This window comes from Tupaia chinensis, unplaced genomic scaffold, assembly GCF_000334495.1.
Source record: "Tupaia chinensis unplaced genomic scaffold, TupChi_1.0 Scaffold000674_2, whole genome shotgun sequence".
Taxonomy (NCBI): Eukaryota; Metazoa; Chordata; class Mammalia; order Scandentia; family Tupaiidae; genus Tupaia; species Tupaia belangeri.
The window spans coordinates 546,716-573,314 of NW_006160198.1; the positions used below are offsets into that span (position 1 = coordinate 546,716).

Here is a 26,599-nt window from a genome sequence, read left to right on the forward strand (position 1 = left end):
GCTGATGTTGTAAGTTTTAAGAGAAAGCCCACTGGTATATTTCTTTTTAACTGAAGCAGAGATTACCTTGAGGTCATCATGAAGGTCATCTCATTATGAAATGTGCATCATAGGACAGAAAGTGCAGAAAGTCTCCCAGAAGAAGAGGTTTTGTGTGGATTTCTTTGCCATGGATTTCAGACCTCTGCAGAAGTATCTGAACCCCCTTTTCCAACCATCCTTCCTCTACACATTTTCCTGTGTCATTTCCACATAAAATTTCAGAACAAGTAGACTCAACTAAATTGACAGTTGGAAAATGTATCGCGTCAGTAAAAAAAGTAGGTGTTCTTAGCAAAGCAGGCATTGGCCTGAGAAGTTAAAGAGTGCTGAGTTTGCCCTTCCTAAGTTAGAGATATTTTCAATTTTTTATTTCAAAAACCTAGAAAATAACTCTTAGAGCTCTAAGACTCCCTTACTACTGCTAATAGATGATTGGTGCAAAGAACAAAGAAACTGCCACACATGCGGAACAAAATGAAAACAAACATAAGAGGAAATTTTAAAACAGTGTTAAAGATGTGCCTTTACCAAACAAAGGGACGGAAATCAGGTGATGTTGTAATAGGACACTGCTCAGTGTCCTATTTCCACTGGGCTTAAATGGTTTCATACAGAAGATGATAAACACACCCTTTATAAGAGATCCGAATATCCTGAGTAGAAAAGAAACACTGACATTTTTATTAAAATGAGCACTTAGCTCTCTCTCTCTCTCTCTGTATATATATATATATATATATATAAACTAAAATCCAATGTCCCAGACAATAGAGAATAGAGTGAAATGTCTTGAACTCATTATATTTTTCATTTAAAAAAATAACAATAAACATGATTTTTTGGTGATACTGGTTTACTGATTTCATATTGCAATCCAAAAGCCAATCAGTTTTCTGATTGTTTCTTCAAAACAAAAGAAGTTCTATGAAAGTTATTAGAGGGGTAATATATATAGTGATAAACCTATTTTTATAAAATAAGGATTGTCTAATTCAAATTTTATTAAATTACTACTTTATATATGCTGGCATTATATCACGGTGTCTCTTTGGGATAGCTTCCCCAATAACGACTGTTGATGAGATTTTTTGTTATCTATTTTAGTGATATGTAAAGGTATCCTTTTTTCCAGTATTATTGAGATATAACTGACAAATAAAAAGTTGTATTGGACCAAACAGTGGTGTGGTGGTTAAGATGGATTGATCCCACATGGCCAACTGCGCAGCTTGAGTCCTGGACTTGACATTTTGAAAAACATACTGGGCATGTGTGTATGCCCAAAATCCTGAGAGGGAGAATAGAAGAGAAGGGATTACCTCTCAGGGTGCTTTCTCATTCTCTCTCTCTTTCTCCCTCTCTCTCTCTCTCTCGCTCTCTCTCTCTGTATCTTTCCAGCAAGTGTATATCCTCTAACGAAAAATTTAAAAAGATGTCATACATATAATTATGGTGCATAAAGTGATCATTTAATACATGTATACATTGTGGACCAGCAGTTGTTATAATGGCTGTGTCACTGGACTCCCATGTAGTCAAACATGGTTCAAGTCCCGGACTCAGTGGCTTAAACTCATGACAGGCACATGTGCATGTGTTCCCAACATCCCAAGAGAGAACAGAGGAGAAGGGATTGCAGCATGATCATCCCCCCTGTGGGCTGATTTCTCGCTTTTTGTCTCTCTGTCTCTGTCTTTCTGGTGAGCACACACACCCTATAGCAAAAAAAAAAAAAAAAAAAAAAGAATAAAAAAAATAATAATGCATATATGCATTGTGGAATGATGATGGAATGATTACCACACCAACATACTCATCCTGCCCATCACTATCTCATTTTGTGGGGATGTTAAGTGAACATTTAAGATCTACTCTCTTAGCAATTTTGGATCTACTCTCTTAATACTTTTGAAGGATACAGTGTTCACTATTAGTCACCATGCTCTACATTAGATCTTCTAAAACTTATTCGTTCTGTATACATGAAACTCTGTGCCCTTTAACTGAAATGTATCTGAATGCATTTGTCTTTTTATAATTTTTACCATTATTTCATCTTGAATTTGTACAGAGATGATTACTTAGCCCCCTTTTATGATCCTTTAAAGCTATATAGGGCCTATAATACATAATCTGAAAGAAACAGATTTATTTTAAACTAATTTTTAATGACTTTTTAAAAGCATCTGGTAAGAAATTATTCAGCTTTTCCTGAAACTATTACAACTGGAAAAATCTAAAATTCAGATTTTGAAAGAACATGTTAAATGTCTCTTTTGACAGAATGGTATGTCTCCCTTTAGGGTCTGACAAATGAAAATGGTAAATAATTTGAAAAGAAGACTCCATAACAGAGGAGTGAGCACAAATGTTTGTTTGCAAGTTTTTTTTGAAATGGAAGGACTTTATGTTATCTTTCCCAAGATGGATGAACCTGCCACTCCATGAGGAAACATTTATCCTATGCTCTTGAATTAGTTTTGAACTCAGGAAAACACCCACAAGACAAATCACAAATGGCTTAGAATTGTGTCCTGTGAGACCCAACCACAGTTGTGGAGACAGTGGTGGCACTATTATGTGATGCTGGAGACTGTGTGAGAAGGCTCCAGGTTCACGTCCCAAGTCTGCCTTAGCACACCAGATGCAGTTCATGGCCTTGGCTGTCTCAGCAAGGGCTGGGGAGAGGATTGCTGTGTGAAGACCCTGTGGAGGGAGACTCTCTCTTTATGAAAATATAAACAAATAAACTTTTTTTAAAAAGGAAAAAAAAAATTGTATCCTGTGAGAAAAGGGGAAAAGATGATCTGCAGCCTATAGTAATAAGAGGAAATTCCAAAAGGTGTTTAGTCATCAGAATCAGAATACAAAGGAGGGCTAAGTACATGGGCAAGAATTTTTTGGATTTGTAAAATGATGGAAACAGGAGTGATTATACAATATCACCCATGCAAGGGGAAAAATATAAAACATTCTCAGATTACTGCTCTCAGAGTACTGTTCTACTTAGAATATGAATAACATTGAGAAAAAATAGTACCTAATACCATTTAATGTCTATCAAGTAATTTCATTTAACTGGGAAATGGCAGAAATGGAACAGGCTATCAAAATCTGGAAGTACCTGGAGGCTGACTATAATGCATTTCAGCTGCCCAATTTCATGTGCTGCATTAGCCAACACCAGCCCATGCTGGAGCAGTTTCTATTTTTAAGCCACAAATAGATTGTCATTTTAACTTTCATTTTATATGACAGAAAATGAAGCTTTAATTTATCTAGTATGGAATAGAAAAATGTTGTTTCAGTGAGGCTGCATCTAAGACATTGTTCATAGGGCCTGGGTGACAGGCCAATGACAGTGAACATAAAATAAATGTGGGGATTTTCTCCCTACCAATGAGAAAAAAAAAATCAAAGCAAACATTTTTCTTCTTCCATCGTTCTTCTTTAACCTGGGATTGCTGATCAAAGATTTATGTCCTATATGTGTGAAGTAAGCTGTTCTGTTTCATTACAGAGCTAAATAGTAATTCATTCACCATTTTTTTGTATTTGTCCTAAATCAAAATCAGCAAGTTGGGACCAGAAAATGGTGTGATGTTTACATTGCTGGACTCCCACATGGCTGACCATAGTTTGAGTTCCGAATCCAGAGGCTTCAAACTCATGCCAGACACGTGTGTGCATGCTCAAAAATCCCAAGAGGAGAATGGAGGAGAAGGGATTGTGGTGTGGCCATCCCTTCTGGGAGGGGGGCGGGGGTGATTTCTTGCTTTCTGTCTCTCAGCCTTTCTTTGTCTCTCCAGTGAGTGCATATGCCATATAGCAAAAATTTCTTTAAAAAAATCAGCAAGTTATAATTTATACGGTAACTAATGAATTTGTCCATAAGCATCCAAAATCAAACCATTAGTAAACTAAGACTGGGACCCACAAAGTAGGTGGGACAGAACATTTTATACAGAATGGTATGTCTCCCTTTAGGGTCTGACAAATGAAAATGGTAAATAATTTGAAAAGAAGACTCCATAACAGAGGAGTGAGCACAAATGTTTGTTTGCAAGTTTTTTTTGAAATGGAAGGACTTTATGTTATCTTTCCCAAGATGGATGAACCTGCCACTCCATGAGGAAACATTTATCCTATGCTCTTGAATTAGTTTTGAACTCAGGAAAACACCCACAAGACAAATCACAAATGGCTTAGAATTGTGTCCTGTGAGACCCAACCACAGTTGTGGAGACAGTGGTGGCACTATTATGTGATGCTGGAGACTGTGTGAGAAGGCTCCAGGTTCACGTCCCAAGTCTGCCTTAGCACACCAGATGCAGTTCATGGCCTTGGCTGTCTCAGCAAGGGCTGGGGAGAGGATTGCTGTGTGAAGACCCTGTGGAGGGAGACTCTCTCTTTATGAAAATATAAACAAATAAACTTTTTTTAAAAAGGAAAAAAAAAATTGTATCCTGTGAGAAAAGGGGAAAAGATGATCTGCAGCCTATAGTAATAAGAGGAAATTCCAAAAGGTGTTTAGTCATCAGAATCAGAATACAAAGGAGGGCTAAGTACATGGGCAAGAATTTTTTGGATTTGTAAAATGATGGAAACAGGAGTGATTATACAATATCACCCATGCAAGGGGAAAAATATAAAACATTCTCAGATTACTGCTCTCAGAGTACTGTTCTACTTAGAATATGAATAACATTGAGAAAAAATAGTACCTAATACCATTTAATGTCTATCAAGTAATTTCATTTAACTGGGAAATGGCAGAAATGGAACAGGCTATCAAAATCTGGAAGTACCTGGAGGCTGACTATAATGCATTTCAGCTGCCCAATTTCATGTGCTGCATTAGCCAACACCAGCCCATGCTGGAGCAGTTTCTATTTTTAAGCCACAAATAGATTGTCATTTTAACTTTCATTTTATATGACAGAAAATGAAGCTTTAATTTATCTAGTATGGAATAGAAAAATGTTGTTTCAGTGAGGCTGCATCTAAGACATTGTTCATAGGGCCTGGGTGACAGGCCAATGACAGTGAACATAAAATAAATGTGGGGATTTTCTCCCTACCAATGAGAAAAAAAAAATCAAAGCAAACATTTTTCTTCTTCCATCGTTCTTCTTTAACCTGGGATTGCTGATCAAAGATTTATGTCCTATATGTGTGAAGTAAGCTGTTCTGTTTCATTACAGAGCTAAATAGTAATTCATTCACCATTTTTTTGTATTTGTCCTAAATCAAAATCAGCAAGTTGGGACCAGAAAATGGTGTGATGTTTACATTGCTGGACTCCCACATGGCTGACCATAGTTTGAGTTCCGAATCCAGAGGCTTCAAACTCATGCCAGACACGTGTGTGCATGCTCAAAAATCCCAAGAGGAGAATGGAGGAGAAGGGATTGTGGTGTGGCCATCCCTTCTGGGAGGGGGGCGGGGGTGATTTCTTGCTTTCTGTCTCTCAGCCTTTCTTTGTCTCTCCAGTGAGTGCATATGCCATATAGCAAAAATTTCTTTAAAAAAATCAGCAAGTTATAATTTATACGGTAACTAATGAATTTGTCCATAAGCATCCAAAATCAAACCATTAGTAAACTAAGACTGGGACCCACAAAGTAGGTGGGACAGAACATTTTATCGTGGGTAAGGATTTAGAAATTCTACAAAGAAGCATTCAAACCTCTCAAGCCAAAAAGACAAAATAGTGTATTCATTTTTGCTGCACATTTACTACAGATAACTGTATCAGCATAATCCATATTTAGAAACCTATTAATTAGTGGTTAATTCAGCTTACATTTGATTCTGCTGGAAAAGACTGCACAAAAATGTGTAAAAGAAAAGTATTATCAGGAAGGTGAGAGTCCTGATTTGATTCAAATACAAACTGGTGCTCAAATCAGGGACTACAAAAATGTTTATAAAGAATAGCAAACCAATGTGATTCACAAAGCAGAGAGGAAAATCATTTAGGAAAGTGAAGTTTTTCTCAATCTTTGAAACGTACTATCATAAAATTGGTGACTTATTTTTTGAGAAATAAAATGATACTTTCAAAGTTGAGAATATTGAGTGAATATTCAGAGGGCTTTGGAGCAGAGAGAAAGAAACTGGAGAGAGAGATGATTAGAATGAAGTGTATAATGTGAAGGAGGGCACTGCCAATGACACTGGAGACAAAAAGGTTTTTGTAAGAAGAGCTGATGTGAATATTTACAACCAACCACAATAGATAGTGGTTGAGTGGGGGACATGCGAGTAACCCTGAGTGAATCAATGATGTCTGAAACGCTTGAAATGGAAAAGGTCTATGACCTTCCAGCAATGTTAAAATCACTGAGCAAGTTTAAAAGCAGAAACAATAAATTAAACATTCACCTTTCCTAGACTTAACATTAACAGAACATAAACTCTTCAATAACAATTTCACATGGAGTTGATACTCAGCTGTATTCATTTTTACCTTGTGCTGCTTTCTGGCTTCTCATATTTTAAATTATGATTTTTTTAAAAAAAGGGGAAAAATCTTTGTTTGATTTCTATGCCATATGGGAATTTAAAAAACAGTTGGAAGTTTCTCCAGAGTGGCCTTAAATCAGTTCATTTGGCCTTCTATAAATAACAAAGTAAGCACACCCAGGCATAGAGTAGATGGGGACATTGTCTTCACCATTTCTCTAGAAAATGATATACCTTCTGGAGTTCTGTTGGTTAGTTATTAGCAAGAACCAGATGGAGAATTATACTGTCTCCCCAGGACACTAATAGAAACAAGTTCTGGGATGTGTTTCTGAGGTTTTTTTCTGCTGAAATATGTTCTAACACAACCTTCAAGGCTGAAATTATCCTGACATTTCAGTATGAAACAGCCAGTATGCATTACTGGCTTTAATGTAATTAGGCAAAACCTATCTTAATTACTGTACTTAAGCTATATATTCTTTGCAATATGCTGTACAACCAAACTGCCTGGATTGTCAAGGCCATTACATGCATTGAACTAAGGTTGTAATTCAGCCTGACTGCCTTTACTATAAGGATGCTTCCAATTCCAACCTGGCAATGTATGAATGACTACAATAGATGACGGTGTGTAGAGGTTAAACGGAAATAACTAGCTACCTAGTGGTGATATTTTAGAATTGGGACACATTTTCTATCATCTTTTGTTATCTCCATAAAGAGATAGAGCACCAGATTCTAAAAATATAAATGACAAAGTCACTGTATAAATAAGAGTCAATATAAATAAAATTCAAGATAGTCAATGAATAAATAAATGTGTAAGTTATTCTAAAGATTTTATTCCTGAGACATAAATATCATTACTCTCTCGAATATTCTTTTAATACTTAAATGAATAATTTATTTCACTAAGGTAATCAAATAATCCTTGAATTAAAAATTAAATTCTCCAAGTAGCCACATTTTCAATAAGAAAAAGGTAGTTTATATATAGCTAGGTAGTATAATATGTATAGAGTTTCACATTTGACTATCTGCTATAAAATAACTTTTCTTTGATAGATTTTGGCAAAGAAAGTACAAATGATCCTGAAGATTCTGCGGATACCATAAGACATTATCAGAGTTCCAAGAAACACTTTGAAGAGAAAAAAAGCAGATCGTCCTCTTTCATTTCCTCCATTGATGATGAACAAAAGCCACTCTTCGCAGGAATAGTAGATTCCTCTTCAGGAATAGGGAAAGCAACTGGGCTCGATTTTGAAGAAACAGTGCCCACCTCAGGAAGAATTCACATAGATAAAAGAAGTCACTCATGCAAAGGTAATTAAGAATCAGGAGTCAGTTTTCCTCTCCGCTGTGCTAATCTTAAAATGGTGACTTTTCACAACGTAAGGAATTTACTGACAAATTAATCTAATCTTTCAATTTCATGAAATGTCTTCAAATAGTTCAGATTTCAGAGCATTTACAAAGTGTTTCCATTATTGCGGAGCAAGTGGCAATTATTTCTAAACAATAATGGCATCAGAGGTTTTATGGCTAATATCACTTAACATAATTCCTATTAGAAAAAGCCTATTGTATGATTCTAAAAGGAAGACAGGATCAGTGAGTAGTCACAGAGAGCTAATCAACAGTTTTTTATGTGCATCTTCTGTACTCATTCCTCACCTCCAACCCTATAGTTTTATAATCTGAAAGGCCAATGCAATCACACTATAATACAAGAAAAAAAGAATTTTACTTTACTGAGAATAATGAGAAAAGGAGGGAAAATGCACTAAAAAAAAGTGTATTCTTGACTCAACTCATTTGCTTAACATTCCTATTAAAAAATGTATGGATTCTGTTGTAGAAGGCATACATGACATGGGTAACAATGCCTGGTGGAAATATTTGATGCTAAAGGATGGATAATTCAGGAAAATCAAAAAACTATTACATGGAATAACAACTGATCACAATAGGAATTAGATAGATCTAGATATTAAGTGGTACCAGTAACAGTTGCAGGTCGGACTGCTTGGGTTTCTAACCCAATTCTGTCATTGGCTCCATTTATGACTGCATAAGTGATTTGACCAACCCCACTGAAATTCAATTCATGTGCCTTTAAAACAGGAGTAATATGGATCAATCTCATAGCCTAGTGGTCAGAGGAGCTGAATCCCACATGGCCAACTACAGTTCACGTCCTGACCCTGTGACATTAAGAATATGCCATGTTCATGGGCACATGCCCCAAATCCTGATAGGGTGGAGAAAATGACCGAAAAGAGAGTGCTATGTGACCATGTTCTACTGGGGGGAAGTGGTTCTTTCTCTCACTGGTCCTTTCTGTCTCTTTGGCAAGCACATGCACCCTCTGCAAATTAAAAAAATAATAATAAATAGGAATTTGGGAACAGCAGATGGCATAATGATTACATTGCTGGACTCCCACATATTCAACTGCAGTTTGACTCTCAGGCTCTTCACACTGGGCACATGTGCATGCGTGCTCAAAATCCTGAGAGGAGAATGGAGGAGAAGAGATTGCAGCATGTGCATCCCCTCTGGGTTGGGGAGTGATTTCTCACTTTCTGTCTCTCTGTCTCTCCAGCAACCACACATACCCTTTATCAAAAATCTCCTTTAAAAAAATTGAAATAATATTATATTTGACTGTGATTATTAAATTAGGTAACATGTAAGTTTCTTTCTCTGAAATAAAATCCCCAATGTTATTTTGTTTTTTCTCACTGTTTTTATTTTTCAATCCTTTGGTAACTTAATATGTGTTTGTATATATAAGCATGTAAAGATTAAGGCAGAGCAAAACATCAAAACAAATGATAGAAAAGAGACCCTTGTCCTGGCAAGATAGCAAAAGTGTGGTACAGAGTAAGTAAATATTACCTATCACCATCGCTGTTATTTGAAAGGATCATAGTCAACAACAAAAGATTTATTGAATCAAGGATATTTAGGCTTTACATTTTTCCAGTCTTATTTTTTTCAATCATGTCAAATCAACTCTTACCCTGACTCCAAGTTGAAGTAAGCTGAGAATATATGCAAATGTTCTCTGGGCAATCTGAAAACTTGATGAAGTGAATGAAAATAGTACCTCATTCATCACAATGGAAGAATAGAATATTAAATGTGATTATCAAATGTCTCATTTTAGTTATTTATGAAAATGGATTCTGGGAAGTGCTAAAAATAGAAGCAGGTTGTATCATGGAAATTAAAAGTTCTGAAGAGTTTGCTGATCCCTGTCCACTATCTCTAACAGTCAGTCTAACATGGGCTTGGTTTCTTTAAATAATGTTTTTTTTGTTTGTTTGTTTTCCTCTTCAGCTATAGCAAATATCATTTTGAAGATTTTTAACTTTATTAGGACTAACAGTAAATTCTCATGTCCTTCATCTTACATTTTTCTTTGCCATTTCTTCCAATTATTTTTAATTAGCTGTTGCACATGAACAATAAAAAATAGTATCCTAACAAATAATTTTAATATCTACATATTTTTAATTTTCAAAAATTTACAACACAATCATGATTTAAATAATAATTATCTTGAAAATGCATATCCAAATACATATATTAACTAAATAAACATAATTGATATATAGCTTTAAGCAGTGTGACACATGGTTAACTTGGTTAATAAATGTGATTAACCAATGGAGAATTCTGAAACTTCATTCACTGCAAATTCCATTCTGTCATAATTTTTATGGTGATGTACTGTGTAGCTTTCAAGAACTTAAATAATATGTTAGGTGTACCTATGGCTGCCACAGGATTACTAAATCTACACACAATTTCGTTTCAACAACAGATACTCTCATTCACCCATATTCCTGGCATTTGTCATTCTGAATCTAACAGAAGAGCACTTTCAGGCAAAACTGAAAGAAATTAAGTAAAAAAAAAAAAAAATTAAATGGACTCTGATCCTACTTAGATTGAGGTGAAAAGTTGACTATAAGAAAATTGCATAACCAGAATCAAGTGAAAGTTTACTTTCTGTTCACTTCCAGAATGTGTCTCGCAACTATAGCAACATTTTCCAAGGCAACCAAGTGAAGATTTTTTTTCTGAGCTATATTTAGAAAGTATCTACAAGGATGTTCATTTGATTAAGACCACTAGCCAGGATTTCCCATTTTTAACTCATTTTTCACACTGCTATTAAAACGACTAATCAGGTCTCTCCAGATTTTAATAAAAGAGTAAATTATAATCAAGGAAGACTCTACCAGTATACATTTTATTCATTTCTGTTAATATAATCATTTTGTTCTTAAGCACTGAAGAAAAATATAATCTTCCATAATTTATTGCATGTGATTTGCTGTCATTTTAAAATCAATTTATTATATATGTTCTGAAAATGAAAGAGCTGTGAAGCATAGGCAGAAGTTCTGTAAGCTTTTTTGGCACTTTTGTGGTGAGAACAATATGTAACTTCATTCCTATGAGTTCTTGCGCTCTTCTCTAAAGAATTGTAACATTACTACTGCATTAACTGGCTAGCAGTAAACTAGCCAAAAACGGATCAACATCATCAAAACAATGATATGTTTGTCCTGAATGGTTGGTATTGCTAGCCAAAAGTTGAAAACCTAGTTTACTAAGATATTACATCATTGTTTTGCATTTTAAATGGGTTTAAATGTCTGTAATTAGTAAATCATAGCTCTCAATGAAAATCTGTGATAATTTTTTTTAAAACTCCAATATGATTTTTCTATATTTATTCACATTCTGTCAAGTTTGATGAACTATTGAAAGAAACAATCTACTCTTTTATTAAAAAAAAAAAGAAAGAAAGAAAAGTAAAAGTAAAAAGAAGAAACAAAACACCAGGATCCCCTAGTGTAAAGAACCCATAATAAGAAAGAACATTTCTGAAATCCGCCGCTAGCCCTGTGAAGTCTGTTAGCATAACCACAGAGCAAGAAAACTTGACCTTCTATTTTTCTAATACGGTCTTTGGATATGCTAATTCCCATTTGCTTCAGCCTTTCTTGACTGATGCAAAGATTATAGGCATCTAATTGGACAAATTTTGGTGTATTTGATGATAAAAGATAGTGAGATGAAAATCAGAAAAAAGAATACACAAAGGGTAAGCAATTTAGCTCTCTGTACTTTTGGAGAAGTTTAGGGAAGGAAGAGACTGAGAATTTCCCTGCTATTTTTCTTTATTTTTTTAAAGTACCTTTCTTTCTTTCTCTTTTTTTTTTTTTTTTCATCAAAGAGACAGATACTCTTGACAGGGTCTCACCATACCATGATCCTCTCCTCCGGACACTCAGCCAGCCAAGACTATAGGAGATGTGAACATGCCTGGCATGTCAAGGTTGGGAGCTTCTCCTGACAGCTCCCCATCACCTGCACCATGGAAGCTGGGCCCCCTGTTCCCATTTGTAGAATCAGCTAATCCTACCCTATTCAGTTACTTTCTATCCGGTTTTTTTTTTTTTTTAAATAGCTGAGGATGTATATTCCAGAACTTTACATAATAACTCTTCTCAGTGCTTAATCATAGTTACTTGCCAAAATTGAAAAAAAAAAAGGTTTTTTTTTTATCAAACTAAAATCACTTTCTGTAGTTCACATCTATTTCCATGTGAAAATGAACACCAGCTTTAGTCTTTCCCTCCTACTAGTCTTCCCAGTGAGGAAAAAATATGTTTCTCCTATTTTATCTTTTGAAATAAAACTCCAGACTCTGGTAGTATTTTTTCATGAGTTTTATTTTCCAACCTTTTAATCATTTTGTATAGCAAAAGCAGCAATAGTATATGACAAAAATCAGGGGAAAAGTAGAATATATATGCCCCCAGATATTAACAGAGTTAAAATACACAGAGTTCATGTATAAGAAACAGTAAATTAAAAGAAGTTCTGAAAATGAATCTCCATAGAAAAATCATTGCAACACTGCTAGCCTGAATTCTTCAAGTTCAGGGCCTTTTCTCCTTTGTCTTTAAATCTTGCACATTTAGCAGGATGTCTGGAACAAAAACACTCAAAACATTTGAAAGGTGTTTGTTTTAAAGTATAACAATATAAAGTATTCAGTATAAAAGACCTACAAGAAAGGAATATTACAAAATAGTGGGATTGTTTTATGAGAACACCACAAAAGAAACTACGAAGAAGTCTAAAATGAAAGAGCAGCTTAGGACTAGAAGACTGTATGACTTGCCATCTCTAAAGATTTACAACTATTTGGTTCTACTTTGAGTTGGGTTGACCTAAGAGAATCTCCCTGAAGATCAGCACTCCTTTCACTATTCTCTCCTTGGACCCACTTTGAGTTATGAAGTATGCAAACTGTTCCAGGAAAGAGCTCTAAAATTATTAAACCCTAGGTAAAGCAATACAAACAAAACATGCTGTTTCCTTCCAGAACTGAGTACAAATCATTGCTGTCTGATCAGTTGTAGTTTGGCCCTCATATCGTCTCTTAGCACAAACTGGAAGAATATAAAATCATAATCAAGACTCATGATTGGGCCGATCCTCTCGTGCTTACAGACCTGGATCCCACGGGGCTGACCACAGTTTGAACCTAGCCCTGGAGGCTTGAGATACACATGGGCTGTGTGTCTGTGCACGTCCCAAATCCTAACTGATGGATAAATAGAAGAGAAGGGATTCCGGTGTGACTATTTTCCACTGGGAGGATGCTTTCTCCCTTGCCCTCTCATTCTCTGTCTCTGTCTCTTTCTGGTGAACACATTTGCTCCCTCATAAAAAATAAAAATAGAAAAAAGACTAATGACCTGCTCTATGAATTTTAGATATATGGAAATGGACATGGGAGCTAAGGCAAGCAGAAGGTACAACCCTGCCCCCAATTTAGTCTTGGCTCCTGGACTTGTCTGTGACCATCTATGGTTCTCTGTCTCTTGGGTTATATTCCACAATCCTTTACAGCTTGTCTGATGAATATTGATGTGTTATTGATGCAAAAGGAACGCCCAAGATAGGTAACATGCCTCTGACTGTTTTCACAGATACCTCTGACACACGGAGCTGGGAACGAGAAAACGGCCTGTCTCAGACTGAAGAGTGTAGTCCGTCAGCACTTCAGCCTGCTGCCTGGGGTATCTCTGAAACCGAAAGTGACCTCACCTATGGAGAAGTGGAGCAAAGACTAGATGTGCTTCAAGAACAACTTAACAGGTATAAGCATCTTTTTAGATCTTTCTTCAGGACCAAGATTTAATATTTTGTGTGTGTGTCTGTGTGTGTGTGCATGTCCCCCTGTTATCATAGGTACTAATCATTGTCACTAAAATAAACCAAAGATTTACTTAAAACATTTCTTTTCAATATATCCCAGGGATGAAAGTATAAGGGAACTAACATCTAAGACTCATTTAATTTGCAACCACCCATTAGCAACAGTAATTGTTACTGTTATTTTGTTAAATTGTAATATTATTATATGAAACTTTTCTATAGCCAATTGCTATTAAATTACTTTAGACGTGTTCCCAGAATTAATGTCATTCTAATGTTTTGGGTTTTTTTTCTTGGAGAGTTTTTTGCTACAGGGCACGTGCACTTTCCAGAGAGACAGAGGGAGACAGAGAGGCAGCGTGAAATCACCCCCCGGGGGGGGGTGGCCACGCCACAATCCCTTCTCCTCCATTCTCCTCTCGAGATCTTGGGCATGCACACACATTTGCCCAGTGAGAGTATAAGCCACTGGATCCTGGATTCTAACCACGGTCGACTACATGGGAGTCCAGCGACATAGCCATTACGCTAATTGCTGGTCCCTCTAAAGATGTTTTGAGTTCCTACCACCAATACTACTTTTCCTTTAATTACATTTTTTCTACTTACTCTGATATTTTCATAAGCATTTTTTTTTTTTTTGCCTAATCAGCTTAACATTTTTGGATTTAAATCCTCTTAAATGATATATATTGCGTTATACCTCCAACAATCTTTTCTTCACTTTACAAGGCAAAAGTATGGAAAACAAGTTTGAAGAAGGCAGCACAATTTAGATTTCTATATTGTAAGATGAGAATTTGGGGACACTTTCTAGGGTTGGGTCTATTCTTTTTGGCTTTGGCTTTTGTTAAAAGGTGAAACTGAGTTCTCACACCATTTGTCTCATGAAAATACACATACTAAAAACACAATGCAATCAAACAAATACAAAAAAATCTATCACAAATGTTCCTTGCTGCTGCTTCTTTTCTGCTTTAATGGCCAGTTAAGCTATCTATAACAGTAAAGGCTTATATAAGAAATGTTGTTATATATTTGTATGTTATGCCTGAAGATAATAGTATTTAGGTATATAATTAATGTCTGAATTTATAGCAGTGTGTATCAAACAAATGTGTATTAGAGTCACCTGAGGATGTTTTTAAAAATCAGATTCTAGGGTCAGTCCATGTCATGGTGGTTAAAGCGATTAGATCCCGCATAGTCCAGTCCCAGATCTAGTGGCCTCGAAAACATTCCAGTCACATGTGTGTATCTGTACCCATAATTCCTAAAAGAGGAAGAGATAAGGGAGAAGGGATTGTGGTGTGACCATGCCTCATTGGAGGGGTATTTTCTTGCATCCTGTTCCTGGTCCCAACCCCTGCCTCTTTTCAGCAAGTGCACGCACCCTCTGGTAAAAATTTTTTAAATTCACATTGTATGTCAGTGGGTCCATTGTTGGCAGAGGTTTCACATTCTTTTTGTTTGCTTTTAATTTTGCCAAAGGGTGCATGCATTTTCAAAAAAAGAATGCAGAAATAAAAAGAGAGAGGGAGAGAGAGAAAGCACCATCAAATGTGGCACAATCATGACAATTCCTTCCCTCCATTTCTCCATTTTGTAGGGACTTGGGGCATGTATGCATACACCCAGTGTGTCTTTCAAGCCACCAGGTCTGGAATTTGAACCAAGCATCAGCCATGTGGAATTTGACTCCCTTAACCATTAGACCACAGGGCTGGCCCAGAGATCCCACATTGTAATGAGCTCGTGGCAATGCCCAATGCTAATGGTTTAAAGACTATACTATGAGCAGGGAGGTCCTAGAAAATGTAAAAACTGTTAGCAATGACTCTTTCCATTGCAGAACACCCATAGCAACTTATCTGTATGACTGTAATATGGCATTAAGTCCTTGATTATAGTGTTACAATTATTTATGCACTTCCTTCATTTTTCCTTCCTTAATGGTCAATTCCTGTCAGCAATTTGAGATCAGAATCGATGTTTATTTATCATCATATTCTCCTCTCACCTCCCTATCTGATACTATGCCTTATGACCCTTTGAATGAGTGAATGAAAATGCTGGTTTTTACACAACTATAAGCTTTAACAAAAAAAAAAAAATCCTCTAAGATTAAGCTGTCAGGGGACCAGCAGGTGGTGTGGTAGTTAAAGATACTGGACTCTCAGATGGCCGACCATGGTTCAAGCCACAGACCTGGTGACTTGCTTTCTCACTTTCCTTCTCTCCCATACACACCCTGGCCCTCTTTGGTCAAATTAAAATATGTAAATAAATAAAATTAAATTAAATAATTCTTTTTAAAAAAACATAAAAGATAAGTTTAATGAGACTAGCAGATAGCATAATGATTACATCACTGGACTCCCACGTAATCAACTATGATTTGAGTCCCAGACCCAGTAGGTTAAATCTCATGTTGGGTGCTTGTGCATGTGTGCCCAAAATCCTTAGAGGAGAATGGAGAAGAAGGGACTGTGGCATAGCCATACGCCCTGGGTGATGATTTCGTGCTTTCAGTCTCTGTCTCTGTCTCTCTGGTGAGCACAGTCACCCCTTAGCAAGAATCTAAGAAAAGAAAAGAAAAAAAGATTGGGTTATTTTCTGGATCCAACCCCATAACTTAGTGATTAAAGGAGCTGGACCCCACATGGCTAGCCACAGTTTGATTTCCAACCTTGGCAACTTGAAAAACATGCTAGTTGTGTACATTTCCATACCCCAAATCCTGACAGGATGACGATATCGAGGGGAAGGGATTGGGAATAACCCCACTGAGGGTTGCTTTCATTCTCTCTCTCTCTCTCTCTCTCTCTCTCTGGAGAGCATCGCTCGCTCTCTCTCCTCTCTCTTGAGCACATGTGCCCTCTGGAAGTTTATTTTTTTAAATAAAAGAATTTGCTATTTTCCTTTTTAAAAGCCAAGTTGGATTTTTTTTTTTAATAAGGCCAGTAGACCATAATAATAAAACATGAAAATACAACCGTATGCAAAGTAAATAAAGAAACACCACAAAAATCCCCCTTTGTTGAGTTACACAAGATATTACTAGTTGATAAAACTAAGTGTTGAGAGTCACTGCAGGGACAGATATGCCATGCTGTGGTGTCTCAGAAGAGGTAAAAGTAAGATATTTGCAGAACTTTGGAGTCTAGACCTTTCATAGTGGGGAGCTGGTTGGAACAGTGTATAGTTCATGATATAAATGTTTCATGGACTATTGGACACAGTGAAGTCAGGATCTTTAAGCAAGCCTCAATAAAGACAATTTATCTAATTAAACAAGTTATTGTTCAATTGAAAAGACTATTATTTCCAGAGTTGACTTGTAGAAATTTCCTTAAGTAGTGAAGTTGTTTATTGACTAAGTCTTTTTTTTCTTAGGCAAAGATTATCTGGAAAAAACAGCTAAGCCACTTTTATTTCTTGTCCAAGTCATGTTGACACTAACACGCCCAGTTCTCACCCTGCTCAAACCATTTTGCCTGCATATGATGTTCCTGTATGACTCCCACTCAAGGCAGTCTGCTACAATTACTGAGAATATAAATTCTGAAGCCTTCTCTTCCAATAGATTTTGTTCTCATAGATGCTCTTCACATAGATAGAATCCACGATATGAGATCCCGTTTTCCAGAGATCACTGCTGTTGGACAAAGGTTCAATAGGGCTCAAAAACATCATTGTAATTTTGGACTCTCTAATGGATCTTAAATCCCTCTCATTAATTATTGGGATTTTATTACAATTCTTACACTCAACTCTCCAAAGTCCTTTTATTTTCAGTATAATAAGTATTATGTAAGCCATTTGCCATTATATGTTATTAATAATGAGAATAATTTTTACAGAAATATTGATGATGAAGTTTGAATGTAAAATATTTTTGGAAGTTCAGATAAAACAGAAAATTATTCTGAATAGGTTAAATGAGGGAAAATTTGTGAGTACAGATAAATTTTACCTGGGCCTCAATGAGTGAAAGAGAAAAGTGATGTATAGCAGTAAAATAATGAGTCTACATAGCTGGTACCATAAAAACTCAGATCAGACTTTCAGGTAATAAGTAGATAAATAAAGAGGTTGACAACTCCATTTTCCCTTTTCAGAATGTGGTGTTGATATTTCCAAGGCACGATCTTACATAATTTACAGCTTAAATGACACTAAGCTATATGTATATGTTTACCAACTATAGAAAAACTGTAAGAATAACTTGTTATTGTGATTCTCAGAAGAAAGATTTGGAGTGTTAATTAACAGTACAAACTAAAAAGATTTCTTTTTCTCATGGTTTCCAGGTTTATTCTTTTCACTTTCAAATCAAAGGCTCAGTTCTCTCTACTTTGAGTTTTCCAAATATAGCACTAATTGAGCAAAATTAGTTCTATAGTCTTAACATTTTGGGTAAGATTTACCTTTTTTTTCATTCAGAGACAAGACAGTAAGCACAAATAAGTGAAGAGTTGGAAGAATTTTCTAAGGAGTCCAATGGCCCAAATTTTCTTTTCTTTTGCCCACAAAATTCCCTCAGATTTAATGCTGTTAATATATGCAAAGAAGGCAAACAGGCCAATGGTATTTTGCTATTGTCCCTTGAATTTTAGTTCAACATTAGAATAAGGCCCAGCCACAGTGCTACATGCTACTTAAAGACTAGACCTCATAGTCTGAGACCTGTGGGAGACGTGAGTATGATTCATACTCCATCATAAAGCCAGGGCATGCACCTCAAATCCAGTAACTTGCAGAGGCTGAAGCAGGAGGATCACTAGCTAGAAGTTTGCCTGGGAAACCATGAGACTCTGTCTGAATGAGGCAGGCAATAGTGATTCAGGAAGCTAAGGCAATAGTGTCTCAACATAGCAAGACCCCATGTAAAAAAGTAAAATAAAATGAGAATGAAATGGACAGTTGACTAGTGACCTTTGGGGAAAACAATGGTCAGATTGTTATTTTCCAAGAGAGGCCAGCAGGTGGTGTGGTGGTTAAGGGTGTTGGACTCCCAAATGGCCAACCACAGATTGGGTCCTGGACTTGGTGGCTTGCTTTCTCACTTTCTCTCTCTCTCTCTCTCTCTCTCTCTTTCTATCTCTCCCCCTCTCTGGTTGAATTTAAATAATTAAATACAAAGTTAAATACAATAACTAAAAAAAATATTTTGCAAGCTAAAAACATCATAGAAGTAAATGAACTTTCAAGTTTGCTCTATTATTTAAATACCGAAATCTCTATATTGTAGACAGGAAAGTGATTAAGCATTTAACACCATTTGACATTTTTTTAAAAATAAAATAATTAATACATAATATTCTACAAGATAAGTGGTAAAGAAGTGAGATAAAATAATTGTAATATAAATTTGAAACACATTAGAAATTGGCCAGAGGCCCAACTGCAGCAGTGCAGGCACTGGGGCTCTACTGCATGATGCTGGAGCCACACAGGTGCCCTGAGTTTGGACCCCAGGGTGACCAGATCCTGCCAGGAGCACCCACTCAGGAGGATAGAACTTCACTGGGAGCGCCTCTCTTGAAATAAATAGGTGCATAGACCTTATAAAAGAGAGAGAGAAAGAAAGAAAAAAGGAAAGAAAGAAAAGAAATATCTTGGGATGCTTCAACTGTGAAAGAGATCTACCAAATCTATGTTTTAATAGTATACAAAACATCCACTAGAAACTGAGTAAAATCCAATTAAAAAGCAAAGATGGCTACATTTAAAAATATATTCTGTTATACACACACACACACACACTCACACACACACATATATATATTCTATTTAATTTGTCCGTTTTTCTGTTAAAAATCCTTAAAAATGAGCAGGAAAGCTCAGATCTTTATCAGAATCATTAGTGAAACATAGAAACTGAGATGCATTGGTCAGGAAAGAATCCCTGCTCCCTCTCCTGTCCTTCTTGTTTAAAGCAGGACCATAATTCTATTGGTTGATAGTGCTGATTTTTTGTGTTGTTGTTGTTCAAATGCTTTTGCAATGCTGGACTATTTTAAGGCTGTCTTTTCCTATTTCTATGTGTCCTGCAGACTCGAATCCCAAATGACAGCTGATATCCAGACCATCCTACAGTTGCTGCAGAAACAGACTACAGTGGTCCCCCCAGCCTACAGTATGGTAACTGCAGGAGCAGAATATCAGAGACCCGTCATGCCCCTGATGAGGACCAGTCGTCCTGCAGCGTCCTTTAAGACAGACCAGAGTTTCGGACCTTCCTCACAAGTGAGTGCAGATATTACACAGCAAGCGTTCTCTCAAAGCAGAGATCACCCGAATCAGAATCAGTGGAGGTGCTGTGGAAATTCCAGATTTTCAGCCACATCTGTTTCTACACAATTAGAATTTCTGAAAATTGACCCAACAATCTCCATTTTAAAAACTTCCAGGAACCAGCAGATGTAACGGTTACCTTGCTAGACTCCCACGTAGTTGACTGGGGTTCGAGTCCAGACCCAACTACTTAAAACTCATGTCGGGCATGTGTGTTTGCCCAAAATGCCAAGAGGAGAATAAAGAAGAAGGAAATGTGGTGTGGCCATCCCCCAAGGGGTTATTTCTCACTTTCTGTCTCTCTTTCTCTCTGGCGAGTGCACACAATCTATAGCAAAAATCTCTCTTCAAAAATAAATAAAGAAATAACTTCTGTACTGATTCTTATGCTCACTTAAAATTTGAGAAAAAATAAGCCCAGAATAATGACTTCAAAAACTTTCTCTTTTAAGGAAAAGCTTAAATTGACCTACTTAAATGTATGTGTGGTAGAGCTTCAAAAGCCAAGAAATAACCTTGGCCAATAAGCACTTCAGAGAAAAATCTGTCATTTGCTTCAGTGACAAGAGGCTATATGGGGTCTCAAGAATGAAAAAGAGAAATAGCAACTGGCTAGATTAGACTTGAGAATCAGCTGCAATCTGACTAGCAATCTTTTCTTAACTTTTACCTTTTTTCATGATAGAGCATGTGTGCACATGAGAGAAAGAGAGGAGAGAACCCTCCACAGGCTTTGGTCACACCATGCTCTCCTTCCTCCACAGACTAGTAATCATCTCTGAACCCCACCCATCATCAGAGAACTCTGAATTTTTTTCTCCTAGATGAACAACATGGTAAGAGGAGGAACAAAAATATCTTTTATCCTGCCTCTGAAGCACTACAAGAGGACTAAGAATGATGTTAATTTGAGAAACGTAACTCCCTTGCAATTCTGTCTTGGAAATTATTGTTAATTACTTAAATATTATATCCAAATTGAACCATAAGAATAATGATTTTTTTTTTTTTAATTACCGGAAAGAGAGAGAGGGAGAGAAAAAAGAGAACCCCTCAATGGAATGTGGTTAAGCCATAATCCCTTCTTCGTTTCTCCATCATGTTGGGATTTTACACACATGTAAAATTTCCCGGAGGCACACATACCTCTGGAACCAGGATTTGAACAGCACAGACAGCCGTGTCAGATCTGGCTTCCTTAACCACTAGGCCATGGAGTTGGCTCCCTAAGAACAAGATCTTTGAAAGATTTATAGAACAATTTTGCAATCTTATTCAATGTTTGGGAAGTTAGCACAGAAAGGTATTTGAAATGAAACCAATAACAGAAAGTGAGGTGCTACAAAGAAAATAATGAGATCTTTGTAAAATACCAAAGTAGAAATGAATTGTTTAATTGGTTTTTAATTGCTGGGAAATATATAAAACCATGAACAATACGTCCTTCTTTGTGTTGAGTGGGTTTAGGTGATACTATCTGACACCAGAAGCTGACTTTATCTCCTTTCTTCACCAGGTACTCCTCCTTAAATGCCAGGCAAATTGCAAACTTGGGCTTCTTTTTCATGCAAACATACTAGATGTTATGTCATAGAAAACTCATTTGTAATTCTAAGTTCTTTTCAGTGCTGAAATACTTTCACTCAGCCTTCAGGAACTTGTAAGATGGAAAGGGCAATTTGGAAACTTTCCGTAGTAATTAAACAAGAGTTCATTATTACTAAGGTCACCTGTGGGGATGGTTTCCAGTAGTCTGGGAAGTGCTGGTCAGGATCCAGCTGTGCATGACTTGTCTGCACCCAAAAGCTTTTTTCTTTTATTTTGAGGGCAGCGTAGGTGGTTAGCAATACTTCACAATAGCCTTCCCAGTGAGTTGACAGTGTGTGATTTCTTCTAAAAGCCTCGATGTACACATGATCTCCTGGTCAAAAGGAATGGCTTGGACAGAATCAGGGGTGGCAGAGGTAATTCCTCTGAGCGGACAGTAGAGAATGAGAATGTCGTGCAAGTGTCAGTATAAAATTCCAGTATTTAATCTTCTATTTTAAGTTTATTGGTGATTCCAGAGTATGGTAGGATGAAAGGATTGGTGGACTGTATCAATCAGTGAAGTATTGTTCCACAGAAGGGGGAAAAAATCTTCCTGAAGGTACAGGGTTCTGGGGATAGTACTTCTTAAGTCTCTCGTTCAGGGCAGAACTATTGTTCTCCCAATGTCCTGACTTTTTGCACTATCTGCAAACACCTGGAGGCAAACAAAGAACTCTCTGTGACTGAATGAAAGAACAAGATCACTTTGAACTTTTAAAGTCATATATTTGTTTCTGTGAGAACTCAATCTGAAAAGCAAGGGTTGTAGACTTCAATTCTTTTTTCCTCTTGCTTTCCTCGAACCTATTTCCAAAATAATTGGGTGGCTACTTCCATTATAACATAGATTTCAACAACTACACTATTTTGGATTTTCCTCTTCATGTCTGGAAAGAGTTTTCCTACCAAAGCTGAAATGAGATTTCTGCATTCTGGGGATTCAGGAGATAATGCAATATGCCTCCACAAAACTCATATAAAGTGGTTGACAAAAGCTTTTGGGTGCTTTTTCTTTTTTTAGGATACATAATTCACACTTAGACCAATTAATCAGATGAGGGAAAGTTTCTCACATTGACCTAACAGGCCCTGAATACTGGCTCCTGGTGGAGACTTTTTCTGTTATTTGCAGGAGGAAAAGGGGATGCTCTAGTCATCTGTCCCCTCTGTGTATGCGGAGGGGGCACTCTTTGTCACCCAGAGAGCAAAGATCAAAGAGGGCATTCTCCCTGGTCAAAGCCAAGCTCTCAGGACATAAAACAAGAGAAAAGGAGAACCTTAGCTAGTTTTCGTCTTGGGGATCCACAGTAAAATTGCGTAAAACAGACATTGGTCTGTTGAAAACCAGGAACGCCCCAGTCTGTGAGGCCAGCTAAAACAGGCTTATAAAGACCCATCCCTGTGTTCTGCCCTACAGATTTCCTCTTCACGCCAAATGATACAAAAGACAAAGGGGAAAAAATCATGACGGGAGGTAAAAAAATCAAACGGAAAATTAAAAGATTCACACACACACATACATACACGCATACACACAAAATCACTTTATCCCCCAAACTATTGGGTCCTCAGAAAATCATCACACAGGCAAGTGGCATGGTGGTTAAGGTGTTGGATTACCACATGACTGACCATAGTTTGAATCCCAGACCTACCTGCTTGCTTTCTCATTCCCCCCAAATCCTTGTTTAAAAAAAATGCAATTAATGATAAAATTTAATAAATTTTATATTAAAAAAGTCATGATGCATTTTTGCATAGAAAAATGTCATGACTTCTCCGATGACTCGACCATTTACACGAGTGATTTTGTCCTGCCAATCTAAATTAATATATAATGAGAGACGAAAAGAGAAAAAACAAAAAGAATCTATTCTCTCTCACCTCAACCTGTCCGTACAGACAGAGATCTAGGCTAGTGATGTGGTGAGCACCCACCTCTGCCAGCCTTTTGTCAGAGATCCAGGATCCCAGCTTCACACACGATAGCAAACAGTTTTCCAGTCAGTGAGAAATGGCCCCACATTAGGCACCAAAATTTATAGAAAAAGTTCAAAATTACCTCTCCCCATCTTAGTACTTTTTAAATCTTATTTCTCTCATGAGAGTGAGAAAGAAAGAAGTATAAGACAAGCACCCATGGTAGTGTCTTAAGCCATCACACTCCTACCCCAGACTTCCCAGTCAGCAAGGACCCATCATGCATGTCTCCTGTCATGTTCAGGTTAACTGGGAAACTACACCCGTGATACTCCATGTGAATCCAGGATTGCCTGAACGTCTGACCAATACATCCCCAAGCCAGGCCCCATGTCAGTTCTTGAGATCTCCAACAGGGTCTAGGAACCAAGTTGACACAAGACAGAGGATGCCAAACCAAACTTACGTTAACAGGAGAAAACGTACAAATTTCATTGATTTTTACAAGTACAGGAAACCCTTGCAAGACAGTGAAGAGTTGAAGAAATGATCAAAGCAGGAGGCATTTATACTTTTCAGAGAATAAATGGCAAATATGATAAGTGTCAGGACAACAGGAAGTAAGCTAGGTGCAGTAAATTCCAAGGGAAGTCATTAGGAGATAATGAAATCTAAGGGTTCTTAAATAAAGTTTATTTGTATGGGTCCCTTGCAGCAAAAAGTTCCAGTCTTGGTGACAGAGGGAGTTATTTTTGCATCCTAGAATGGTGAAGGTATCTTTCTCTAAGAAAATTTTATGACGTCCTACATGTTGAAAATGGCAGGTTAGGCAGCACCTCCTATAGCTACAGTTTCTCAAGTACCATTACCTTGAAATAATCAATATATAATAACAGCATATTTTCAGGTGAATGTCTTCAAATGGTAGCTTAAGATGATCTAAAATGATAATTGGTCTCCAGTGTCTTAAGTCACTTTGGGAGGGAAATGCTGGTTAATATCACTAATCGAATATAGATTAATGGAGAAAGAAAAGAAATTTAGATTTTATGAGTGTAATTTTAGGTGACTAGCAATGTGACTTTTGAAAAGTTGTTTTCTTTTCCTTTTTACTAGTGTCCTGAATTTCTAGACCTTGAAAAATCTAAACTTAAATCCAAAGAATCTCCTTCAAGTGGGGCACATCTGAACACAGCTTCGGAAGACAACTTGACTTCACTTTTAAAACAAGAGAGTGATCTCTCTGTAGAGCCTCACGTGCGGCAAAGAAAAACTGACCTTCATCCAATTAGACACCCTTCTTTGCCTGATTCGTCACTAAGCACTGTAGGAATGCTGGGTCTTCATAGGCATGTCTCTGATCCTGGGCTTCCTGGGAAATAATCATTTTGTACTATTTACTTCACATACGATGTAAGTGCTTTTAATGGCTGTTTTCCTTTTTGTATTTATATCCTCTCTACTTGACTCAGGGGCTCACAAGGTACCATTATATGCAATAGTACTGTATATTTTCCTAAATTGACGCTTGTAAGGTAAAACGGAGCACTTAGGATGTAAATATACATAAGAACTTTTGTTTCCAAATGTTAAACTGCCAGCATCTCAAGGCACCTTATTTTTTATTTTTATTTTTAAATCATGTGCATGTTAGGAAACTCCAATTTCTCTTGCATGGAGACTCCTATTTACTGCTTTTACTAAATCAGTACTTTGTTATGAAAATGCCTTCCAAGCAAATAAGAAACCAAGGGGTAAAACTGTTCATGGAATGCAACTCAGATGATCCTCAACTCATGGAAGTTCAGGAGGCGAGGGGACTTAGTCACTTTTGAGAGCAGATATCCTCAGTATCAAGATATTTCTAATTAATTACACTCATTCCTATACACTAGGAAAAAAATCCAAAGTTTAAGAATCATACAATTTGGGTAGTATTGAAACCATCTCCAAATACATGAATATAGGCTACCATTAATGAGAAAAAAAGATCTTTCTACGTAAAACTGTGTCACAATTGCATTCATAAATCAACCAAAATATTTTTCATTGACACATTTCCTTGCATGCTTAAAGCCAAGTTAATTTTTCTTTCGCTATTGGCCAAGAGGGGGTTCCCCTTAAGAACTCTTTATATGTGACTGACTAAACTGGCACCCTAGAATTCTTCTGATACATATTTTAGAGTGATCCTAACATTTTTCAAAATAGTGGAACACATATATTTTTCTTTTCATAGGCTGTGCAGTCTCAGTGGATTTGGATGGCAAAGCTAGCTCTCATTATGCGTATGTAGTCCTATGGTGATCGATCACAGGTGTGGGAAAAAGAAATGTGCACTTACCTGCCTAGAAAGAAAATGCACACACCAGCAGTAAAATTTCAGTTTTGTTACTTATTTAAGCACTTTGCTGATCAAAAAAGGAGTTAACTTCCTAATCAGTTCTAGTTAAATTTTTTCAACTCAAGTACAATGACCAAATTATTATGGAAAAATCCATTATATTCTTTTTACTACATACAATTTTTGAAACTTTCTTAGTGCTTAATTCTTCTAGTGTTAAAGAAACATGTCTGTGCATATTATTAAATGGGTTCATTTCTATTTCTTCAGGATAGAAAGATAATCTATTGATTTACCTTTGACACTAATCTACTAAACAGTTTCAAATACAAAGAATTTATTTAAATTTATGAACACTATTGCACAGTTTAAATGTGATTAAATTGACATTAGATTGCACCCTATTTTTAAATTGTCACTTAAATTAATAATCTGTGTGGAAAGCAATCTGTAAGCATGGACATGTTCTCATCCCTGCTAGATTTTTGAAAAACCAGAACATAAGTGATCAAGTATATATAGCAAAATGGCCAGTCAATTTGATGAAAGTATAATAATTACAACCAGTTTCCCAAACCATTTGATGTTATACTTAGACTCAAATTTAGGGACTAACTGATGCTTTTACTCCCTCATTCAATAAACATTTAATGGGTACCTAGCAGGGGACAGAGC

General features: G+C 36.6%; 1 protein-coding gene across 1 annotated transcript in view; it reads left to right on the forward strand.

Annotated features, from left to right (window-relative positions):
* Positions 1–25,189, forward strand: part of KCNH7 (potassium voltage-gated channel subfamily H member 7) — a 213,049-nt gene extending 187,860 nt beyond the window's left edge. Inside the window, exons 12-15 of the mRNA XM_027776500.1 lie at positions 7,579–7,839; positions 13,542–13,710; positions 19,830–20,022; positions 24,697–25,189. Coding sequence (XP_027632301.1) covers positions 7,579–7,839; positions 13,542–13,710; positions 19,830–20,022; positions 24,697–24,963 — 890 coding nt within the window. The 3' untranslated portion in view covers positions 24,964–25,189. The remainder of the gene's footprint in view (positions 1–7,578; positions 7,840–13,541; positions 13,711–19,829; positions 20,023–24,696) is intronic.
* The last annotated feature ends 1,410 nt before the right edge of the window (positions 25,190–26,599 follow it).